This window comes from Larimichthys crocea, chromosome XVI (genome assembly GCF_000972845.2).
Source record: "Larimichthys crocea isolate SSNF chromosome XVI, L_crocea_2.0, whole genome shotgun sequence".
Classification (NCBI taxonomy): Eukaryota; Metazoa; Chordata; class Actinopteri; family Sciaenidae; genus Larimichthys; species Larimichthys crocea.
Window position 1 is genome coordinate 23,675,349 of NC_040026.1, and position 11,096 is coordinate 23,686,444.

Consider the following 11,096-nt stretch of genomic DNA (forward strand, 5'->3'; position numbering starts at 1 on the left):
GTGTCGGTTTGATTCCTTTGTGGTGTCAGGGTGAATGCTGCCACACTGGAACAGAACATATTTTGTGCTTTACTGTCATATTTTCTCATGTAAGGAGACCTCGTAATAACACTGATAGTGTTATGTTCTGTTTATGTTACGTGGCGGCTGTGAGCTCAGTCTGGTAGGGACTTATTGGGAACCAGAGGTGGCTGCCTATCACTAAACATCTTCTGCATTTGCATGTCTATGAACTTTTGTGTGTGGTGTGGTGTTCCAGGCCTGTATTGTGTGAAATGAAGCAGTTCTGATGTGCAAAGCATCAATCAACCTCGTTATTCAGGGCAAAAGACTATTTAAAGTATCTAGTGGCTGGTTTCCTCCCTTCCGAGTCGTGGCAGTTTTTCTGGTAAAAGCGAATGTTTAGAGGTCCTCAGTCCTCCTCAAACTTGAAATAAGCCTAAAGAAGCTTGAAGGCGGTGCGGGAATATGCAAGCTGTCTAGTTTTCCACTTTTTCGTTTAAACAAAACTGAAAGTAGAGAATCTATCAGGGTAAATTGAAATCATGAATCCAGCAGTGGCTCCGTTACCTGTATGGCTTCTTCTATTCATCGGAAATGAACAATTAAACAGTAAGTCACAATTAAAGCAATTAACAGAGTAAGTAAAGAGGCAGGAGAGGCTTATCTAAGTGGATAAAGAGTAAAGTAGTAAAAACATATGTTATAACCAGTGTTATAAGAAATAACAGATATAAAAAAAAACATGTTTATACATTATAAACATATACTAAAGAGAAGTAAAGTTAAACATATGTTATACCATTAAAGAAATTCACAAGGAGTAGTAAAGTGAAAAACTGTGATATAAGAAAAAATAAATATACCGTGTGTGTGTGTGAAACAGCCGTTTAAACATGTTTTGTAACATTTTACAGGAAGGTGGAAACATATTCCATAATTGGTTCCCTAATTTGACCTCAAGGAGAAGATGTAAAGATTTTCCTGACCTTAAAACTCATATATTTGAATACTGAAATATGATATAATAAAAAAGTACTACTCACCTTGACTGTTTATATGCAAGGAAAACAACAGCAGAATAAAAACAATGAGCGAATGAACCAAACACAGCACTCATCACCCTTTCAAATAAAAAGCACACATTACTCTTCGTTATCCTCATGCAAAGTATTTCACTTGGAAGTGGTTTGATCCCAAAAGACGCTTTGAATCTGAAACAAATAAAAATAAGAATAATAAAAAATAAAATCAAACGTTTATTAAACAACTTTTCCTCTCACGTGTTATGAAAACATCAATAACAGCTGGCTCCGGGACAAACGCACTATAGCGACAGCTGAGCACGGATGTGCTGTTCCCTGCCGTGCCGTGCCGGGCTATTTCTCTTTTAAAACCAACACTTGCACGCATTTTTTGTGTCGCACCAGTATCGTCTGTCCTGCCGCTCTGCCTGTCGGTTCTTTCTGTCTCTGTCTGCATAGGCCGTGTCTTGGGCCTTGCTCCTTTTTCACCAAACTGCCCCCAGCCTTTTTTTTTTTTTTTTTTTTTTTTTTTGTATCCACTCGCAGCAGCTCCATCTTACCCAGGCTTCCACGGACTCCCACTCCAGCTTTCCAGGTCCTGAGCCAGAAACCTCTTCACGTTGCCCCTGAAGTTGACTTTTAATGGTCCGGGGCAAGCCCCATGTCAGCCGTTTTACGCGCGTTTAAAACGCCGAATCATTTGCGGTGACACCGGCCCTGTTTGATCCCCCCCCGTTGCCCTCGACTGTTCTTCTCTTGTTTACATCGTCAGCTGCGTCCGAGAAAAATACGGTGAACGTTTTTTCATCCCCGCATGCGCGGTCCCGCTCGGCCGTGTGGGTAGGCATGGGAAGTTCGAGTCGTTTAGGGAGTCGGATATATTTACCGACTCACCAACGAATGAACTGTAAGCAGGGGCGCCCTATAGTGGGGAAAGTTAGGAAATTTCAAGGGCCCACAAAAAATAGGTAAACACCAAAATGATTAACCATCGTTGAGTATATATTATCAGTCGTCCCTCGCTAAACGCGGTCACTTTTCGCGGACTCGTTGTTCATGGATTTGTTTTTTGTGTAATTTTGCATGTTTTTTTTTACAAGCGTCAACAGGTAACAGTATGCGTCCTGATTGGCTAAGTGAGAACCACAGTGTGTTCTGCGCGCTGATTAATTAAGAGGGTAACTGTACAAAATGCATGTTTAAAAAGGGGTATAAAAAGTGTGTGGTTCGGGGTTTTACGGCCTTAAAATAAAACATGTATAGAATATGTAAAACTTACTTCGCGGATTTCGTTTATTGCGGGTTATGTTAGAACGATCCCCCCGGATAAACGAGGGACCACTGTATTTCAAAGATAATAATGAAATGAATTATCTCTCTGTTTTTTACATGTTTTGGGCAGTAAAGTTAACTAAATTTCTTTAGCCACATTTCTATGGTGGCTTTTAAGCTGCATCAACAGTGAACCTGCACTGCAGACTGTATGCAGACTGCATGCATGTACAAATCACCAGCGTAAATATTGTGCGAGTACTAGTATTAAACTACAAGACGCAAAACAGTTGCAAGCCTTCATCTAGAGTTATGTAAGCTTTTGATGGGATAGTTAGTCTCTAGAGATGTGGGGACAACAGCTGCACAAGGGTCATTTTGATTTTTTTGTCAGGGGCCCAAAAATTCCTGGTGGCCCCGACAATAAATGATAAAATGACACAATAATTACAAGGAATGTAATAATGCTTACAGTAGCAGTGGAACCTGTGATAGAGAATGGAGACCTTTAAGGGAAGAAAGAATTAGAAATGTCAGACTTCTTACTTACCGTTACTCTGTGTATTATTGGTGAGTGAAAGTCAGCTCCCTAACAAAGATTTGAACTCCACTCCCAGTGTTTAAATCCTCCCTAAAACACCAACACTTTTCTCTGTGGCTTTTAACCAAGTTTAAAGTGATCTAGTCTTTTTTTTTTACCTTTTGAATATAGGCATTATATGTGATGTATACTGCCTCTACCTCTGAACTTTATCTCCAACATGTTGGCGGCCTCGATGTACTATCATTCTGATCCTATCCATCCTGGCACGCCAAAGAGAACCTCAGCATCTTAGATCTGCTGCTACCATCCAGCCTGCTCCTGTCTTTTTCCTCAGTGGCAACTGTCTCTAGAACCTGAACAACATCGCTGGTCTCACCTTTCCTTTCATTTAGCTGAAACTCTTCTACACACATCACACTGACACGTTCTCCACCTCTTTTCACACTCTCCATTGCTCTGGACTGTTGAGCCAATCATGGTACCGAACCCCACCAGTTTCATATGCTCATTCACCGAACCCTTCTTTAGTAAAAAATTAAAATATGATTTTTTACTGTGCATCAAAATTAACCGTGCATTAACATACCTTGTTCAAAAACAAAACCAACAAGTGCATGAACTCACAACAACTTACCTCAAGTGTGACTTCTGCTGTTGCCTTTGAGAGACAAGTTCAGATATGCGTGGCTTTCACCTTTGCAAGTGCCGGTCTCATGTCATTTTCACACAGCAAAGTCTGTTCTTAGTTTTTATGTCCAGCATCCTCAAAATGATTGCTCACAAAGATTGTTGTAACAATGGTATAAAAAATCAAGGGCGGAGGCTCCACCGAACCCTGAGATCGACTCACCGAACCCTAAAGTTCGATCGAACCAGGTTAAGAACCACTGGCCTAAATATGTAAAATCGTCCACCTTCTTTATCTGCTCTCTCCCTGTAACTCTCTCTCAACTTATTTCTAATATTTTTTATTTCATTTTTTATTATTTATTTTAGATGTATTTATTTATTATTATTTATTTATTATTTTTTGTTTGCGATATTAGGAGAATTTTATTTTCACTTTATTTTATACTCACCTGTGGACGGAGTCGGTTCTGTGAACCGGCTCGTTCCGCCATCCAGCAGTAGTGTCGCGCGTGTCATAGTCGTCATCTCAAGCTCACGAAGTGTGGCTGAAGGAATAAGCCAACACACAACACACACACACGTTCACAGTGAGGTTCATGCTGTCGGGACAATCTCTCCGTCTGATCACAGAAGATGTCTCACTCCTCAAGGTGGACAATGAAATTAAAACCAAGGTAACTCTTAATGTAGCTGCGGTTAGCGCGTTAGCAGTCCTGTAGCATGCCGTGGCTAACGTCGCTAGCTGGCTAACCGGCTTTTTGTTCCCGCCTCCTGCACGACAACAACAACACACCTGTCCCGAGCTTCAGGACAGGTGTGACGTGAAGCTTCACGAGGAGCGGTGAGACGTTCACACGGCGCGTGTCGGTGTGTGCGCGTGTATAAAGAGTCGTGAGGGAGGAGCACGTGAGGCAGACAGGCCGTGTCAACACCTGCGTCACGTCGCAGCTCTCACCTGTGACTCTGACACAGCAGACTCACCTGTGACTCTGACACAGCAGCTCTCACCTGTGACTCTGACACAGCAGCTCTCACCTGTGACTCTGACACAGCAGACTCACCTGTGACTCTGACACAGCAGACTCACCTGTGACTCTGACACAGCAGACTCACCTGTGACTCTGACACAGCAGCTCACCTGTGACTCTGACACAGCAGCTATCACTGTGACCTGACACGCAGCTGCTCACCTGTGACTCTGACACAGCAGACTCACCGTGACTCTGACACAGCAGACTACCTGTGACTCTGCACAGCAGACTCCCTGTGACTCTGACACAGCAGACTCACCTGTGACCGACACAGCGACTCACTGTGACCTGACACAGCAACTCACCGTGACTCTGACACAGCAGACTCACCTGTGACCTGACACAGCAGAACTCACCTGTGACTCTGACACAGCAGACACCTTTATACAGCTGAGGTCAACATGTGTGTTTCACATCTGTCTCTCTGTCTGCAGGTTGATGCTTTCCAGGGAACGATCACTTCAGAAGTAAGTCAAACACACACACACACACACTCACACACACACTCGCACACAACACACACACACACTCTCACACCACACTCTCAACACACCACCAACACATTGTGAGCACAACACTCTCACACACAACCTCACACACACACACCATTGGTGAGTCCACACACATCACAACAAGCACAACTTCACCTCTCGCACACACACACACACACACACACAGACACACACACACTCTCACTCACTCACTCACACACACACACACACACACAGACACACACACACACTCTCACTCACTCACACTCACACACAGACACACGCAGACATACACTCACACACACACACTCTCACACACACAGACACACACACACACACACACACACACACACACAGACACACACACACTCTCACTCACTCACTCACACACACACACACACACACAGACACACACACACACTCTCACTCACTCACACTCACACACAGACACACGCAGACATACACTCACACACACACACTCTCACACACACAGACACACACACACACACACACACACACACACACAGACACACACACTAACTAAACTAAATGTTCGGCTTCTCTTTCCAGGCTGAGGACCTAGTTGCGAATTTTTTCCCAAAGAAGTTACTGGAACTCGATCACTTCCTTAAGGTCAGTCACGATACGCGTTCTCTCAGATCTGTGCAGAGGTGTCAGAGAGAGAGAGAGAGAGAGAGAGATGTGTTGACAGCTGGGAAAACATCTGGGGCAGCTGTGGCTCAGAGGCAGAGTCGTCCACTAATCAGATGATCGGCGGTTCGATCCCCGGCTCCTCCGGTCCACATGTTTTTGTTTTTTTTTTGATTATTTTTTTGGCCTTTTATGCCTTTATTGATAGTACAGCTGAAGATAGACAGGAAGGAGTGACACGCAGTAAATTAGCCGTCCGATGCGGGATTCGAACCGGGGCCAGCTGCAGCGAGGACTATAGCCTCCACACACGGGGCGGCCTCCTCCGGTCCACATGTTGAAGTGTCCTTGGTAAATGGACTGTACTTATATGGCGCCTTTCTAGTCTTCCGACCACTCAAACTTCACACACATTCACACACCGATGGCATTGGCTACCGTGCAAGGCCAAGCCAACTGCTCATCAGTTTAAGGATCTAATTCATACACATTCATACACCGATGGCACAGACTTCGGGAGCAACTTGGGGTTCAGTATCTTGCCCAAGGACACTTCGGCATGCAGACCGGGGAGCCGGGGGATCGAACCGCCGACCCGCTCTGCCTGTGAGCCACAGCCGCCCCCAGAGATGGGCAAGATACTAAACCCCAAATTGCTCCTGAAGGCTGTGCCATCGGTGTGTGAATGCGTATGAATGGTTATCTCCTCAAACTGATGAGCAGTTGCATGGTAGCCAATGCCATCAGTGTATGAATGTGTGTGAATGGGGTGAATTAGATGTGTAGTGTAAAGCGCTTTGAGTGGTCGGCTATATAAGTACAGTCCATTTACCATCTTAAAGAAAAACCCTTTGAGTAAGGAAGACTGGATTCAAACGTTGAATTTATTGTTCTCGTACAAGAAGGAGCGTTCAACAGAGAAAAGGCTCCTCGAGGAGCTCTAACACTGATAATTTCCTTTGTTGGTTTTCTTCTCAGTAGTGAACATTATGTTTCCTGTCTCAGACCTGTTTCTCACGTTTATAATTATCTCTCCCTGCCATCCTCAGTAAAACACAGAGTTCAAATAAGGGAACATGCAAAAAAACAGATCTGAACCCCAGTATAATCCTAATTTTTATAACAGTTACACTAACGGCTGCAGTGCTGTTCATACGTGAAATAAACACAAATGTTTTGGTTGATCTATTCACGCTGTCCAGTTTCTGCAAAGGTTATTCAGTTTTTTAAAATATTTCTACCAAGCTGTTTACATGCAGCCGTGCATACTCTCAAAGAGGATGATGTTGTAATCTTTTCTGCGTTTTTAAAAGTAGGTGTGTGTGTTTTTCCTTCCGACCAGGCGTGAAGCTGTAAACATGTAACGCTGCTAACAACCTGAATAATATCTAATTACATGTCACATGTCTTTAATTTAAAAAAAAATCTGCATCGTCACATTTGGTGGAAAACGATTGTGCACGTGAACAAAGTCGTTGATTTGCAACATTTCCCACACTGGCCAAAGACACCCAGACATATTAAAGACAGATTTGTGTGTCAGAGATCATAATTTGTAAAGAAAAGTAACACAGCTGGCGTCCTTGTTGTTTCTCAGGATCCTATTATAAACATCACTGAACTGAAGGAGATCCACTCTGAGATAAACCTGACGGTGCCGGACCCCATCCTGCTCTCAAACCTGCATGACGGTCTAGAAGCGGTGAGGCTCCGTGTTTTTATATATGAATAATAACTTAATAGTTCTTCAGCTCCGAGGTGAGAACGTGGTCTCATCCTGTTGCTTCTGTTTCACAGCAAAATGCCAAAAAGAGAAAGCTGGAGGACGGAGGAGGGGAGGACATGGGTGAGAATAATATAAATATGTTTGTGTATGAGCGCTGCCGTGACTTCGTTAGATCACATTAGAGACGTTTTGTTTTTCTTGCATGTCGTCCTCCACACTCTTTCACCCTCTTCTCTCTCTCTCTCTTTGCCATGTCTCCCAGTGACCGGCACCAAGGTGTTTGTGATGCCTGGCGGGATGATGAAGAGCAACGGTAACCTCGTTGATCTCATTGAAAAGGTCAAACCAGAGATCAGGACGCTCATAGAGAAATGTAACACAGTAAGTCATCTCTTTAAGCTCATCTCACTCATGTTTAGAGGCTGTGTCAGTCGAATCAGGTTTGTCTGTTCAATACGAAGATCGGTTCCTTCAGCGGGAAACTGAACTAAACCACGGAGCGCAATCTCTCCGTTATCACCCTTCTCCTTCAGTTTTGTGGTTTTGTGCTCTGCCTGCATTCCTCCGAGTACAATGACGCAGCTAAAAAGCAAAACTTCAGAGGTTCAACTGACAAAATGTTTCTTCTCGATTGATGACCAGAGTAATAATAATATAATAATAATAATTCTGATTAGAGGCCTCTGTGACGAGTCCAAACATACTCTGCAGTGTGATCTAATCAAAAAAATTCAAAGTTTAAAGCTCCAACATGTGAAGATGTGCTGATCTTCACAGACAGTTAGGGGTCGGTGTTGTGTGACTGACATCCTCACAGATTCATGCATTGCATTCTCCGTTTCTTCTTGTGTTCTGCAGGTCAAAATGTGGGTCCAGCTGCTTATCCCCAGGATAGAGGACGGCAACAACTTCGGGGTGTCCATCCAAGAGGAGACGGTAGCTGAACTGAGAACAGTTGAAGGAGAGGCAGCATCTTACCTCGACCAGATATCGAGGTTTGTAACGGTCCAAATCAGATCGTACATTATAGACTGAATTTACAAAATCGGTTCTGTTATTATTCATTGTTCATGTCTGTCTTCTTTACTTCCAGATACTACATCACGAGGGCAAAGCTGGTTTCTAAAATAGCAAAATATCCACATGTGGTAAGTGAAGATGATTTAAAAAAGAATCAAAGTAAAATCCAGAAGATATCAAAAGGAGCGATGGTTAGCAGTAATCTATAAGTAAGATTTGTTGTTGGTTTGATGTTTGTTTTGGTGGCAGATCTGAGAAGTTACAGTCCTAAAGACTTTAGTCCTGGTTATTGGTGTGTTTATTACTATGTCAGGAATACAACAGAAGAGAATTGTCTTATCTGTTTAAATGACAGACAGACAAACTCATGCTGTTTCCTCTGACTGCTTCAGAATAAAAGCCACCCCTTGTTGTCTCAGTTAAACACTTTTATTGTGTACTGGCAGCAGGAAGTAGCATCATAACACTGGAGCTGTTAATCAAGGAGATAAAACTATGAACAGCAACGCTGCATCACTGGCTGTGAATCTCTCGTATAGTTTGACTCCGCCACTAACTACTCTAAAGATGTATCCAACGGCTACTGCTGAAAAAATGCAGACTATTAAATATAAAAATAGGTTTCATGAGATTTGTAAGCAGTAACTGCAATAGTAGTCCTATCAGTGGTTACTACTAGCAGAATATTAACAATTTTAAATTAAAATCAAGCTGTGTAGACCTTAGACTGACTAATTTAAGATGTAGAACGAATATTGATGCTACGTTTGATTTCTTGTTTTATTAGGAGGATTATCGCCGCACAGTAACGGAGATTGATGAGAAGGAATACATCAGTCTGAAGATCATAGTCTCGGAGCTCCGAAATCAATACGTATGTCTCTTTTATTTCTGTTTATTTGTCTATTTCATAGCATTAAACTGACAAATGATTGGACGTGTTCTCACTTCTTCACTGCCTCTTCTTTCCCTCCGTGAAGGTAACGTTACACGACATGATCCTGAAGAACATTGAGAAGATCAAGAGGCCTCGAAGCAGTAATGCTGACGCGTTGTACTGATGTTCATCCAACCATCTCCGCCTCCACCGCCCATCTCCACCCCTACCCCCTCCCGTCTACCCGCCATGCCTGTTTGAGCTACAGTAGCCTGGCCCCCGGTCCATCCCGGACTCCGTCTTAGACATTCACCTCCTTCGGTACAATCAGCCCAGTTCAGAAACATAGCTTCCATAGATGGACACGACGCACATGTTTTTGTTCAATTGTAAAATATTTTTCTTGTTTTAAACCCTTTGAAGACAAATGTTCTCTCAGAAAACGGAGAGATAGATCATAGACAACAAAAAGCGCTATGTATTTTTTAATTTTAATTAAACATTTCGTCCTCTGATCGTTGTCAGATTGCTTCATTTATAGCTCTTAAGAAGAATTCAGAGAGAAGCGGTTTGTTTCCCTGAATGTTTTTTTTAAGTTAGACAGCGTGTGGAGGTCGTTTTTAGGATACGCAACACAAAAAGCAGTTTTTTTTTGTTTTCCTCTCCGAATGTTATACATTACAGTTCAGTGGTAATAAATATTAAAGCGAAGCAGGTTTTAGGTCCACAGGCTTATCGGTTTTCAGTGAAAATTCATAAGTCACCAAAGCATCTCTTATGTCGAGGCATTGATTCTGTTGAATAAAACATTTTTGATAAGAGATTTTGATTTTACTTTTTGCCATTTTTGGGTTTGTAAACATTTCTTTAAGGATATGGTATAAGTTTCTTTTATGCACAGATCTGTTATAATTCAGGACAGTGTCGGGTTGTTCTGTTTCCTGCAGGCCTGCAGATGTCACTGTGGCTTTAGCACACTACAAGCCACAACACTCGTAATTGCACTACAGATACATTGGGTTATTTTGAATATTCAGTTTTTTGTAATGTTAGTGGTTCAATTTGTCTTCATAAAAGAGAAAAAAATCTTATTTTCAGTGTGACTACACAGACTGCATTTACAATTTACAGGTTTGGCTATTTGTATTCTTTTCAGCGGTGGTGCAAAGTAATTAAGTACATTTACCCAAGCACTATTTTGAGTATTTCCATTTGATGCTAATTCACATTTCAGATGGAAATTTTTAGCTTTTTACTTCTTAACATGTATCTGACAGCTGTAGTAACTTTACAGCTAAATTGAAACCAATAAAAACATAACCCATTAATAAATTATGATGTAATATCATAGATTAAGTTACCCAGCAGTATATAAAGCAATTAAAGTAACTTCACTTTTATCAACTGCCAAATTAAAGAGATGGACATGAATGCATCCACTAATGTAATATTAAATAAGCCACTCTGCATGTTGAGTACTTTTACTTTTGGTACTTTGAGTATTGTTGAGGTGTGTATAGGTAGTCATAATGTGCTATAAGTCATTATGAATTATGCAAAAATTGACATTCATAAATAAGTATCTCATAAACTAAACATGAGGCCTGTAAATAGAGCTGCTGGTCTAAAAGCATTTCCTCTGAGGAAGTCATATGTTGATCGGAGCCAGTCTGCAAAACAATTCAACATTTACAAGTTAACTTCTGAACCATTAAACACAATTTACAGTCCAAACTTTCATCTACAGAAAGACCTTCTTCGTGCAACTTGAGCCAAGTGAATTTAAATTAAGAGATGATTAATTCAGCCCACAAAAAGACAGGTGAATA

General features: G+C 42.0%; 1 protein-coding gene across 1 annotated transcript; it reads left to right on the top strand.

Annotated features, from left to right (window-relative positions):
- Positions 1–4,012: 4,012 nt before the first annotated feature.
- On the top strand, positions 4,013–9,782 carry psme3 (proteasome activator subunit 3). The gene is made up of 10 exons (XM_027289008.1): positions 4,013–4,145; positions 4,937–4,969; positions 5,564–5,626; positions 7,242–7,346; positions 7,442–7,490; positions 7,633–7,751; positions 8,229–8,365; positions 8,464–8,518; positions 9,178–9,264; positions 9,371–9,782. The coding sequence occupies exons 1-10, from the start codon at positions 4,068–4,070 to the stop codon at positions 9,449–9,451; spliced, it is 807 nt and encodes a 268-aa protein (XP_027144809.1). The 5' UTR covers positions 4,013–4,067; the 3' UTR covers positions 9,452–9,782.
- The last annotated feature ends 1,314 nt before the right edge of the window (positions 9,783–11,096 follow it).

Excerpts from the sequence above, each read along its gene's own strand:
- psme3 (XM_027289008.1), top strand. The coding sequence starts at position 4,068 with ATGCTGTCGGGACAATCTCTCCGTCTGATCACAGAAGATGTCTCACTC. Across the intron at positions 4,146-4,936 it reads ACAATGAAATTAAAACCAAG|GTTGATGCTTTCCAGGGAAC; the intron begins GTAACTCTTAAT and ends CTCTGTCTGCAG. Across the intron at positions 7,491-7,632 it reads CGGAGGAGGGGAGGACATGG|TGACCGGCACCAAGGTGTTT; the intron begins GTGAGAATAATA and ends CATGTCTCCCAG.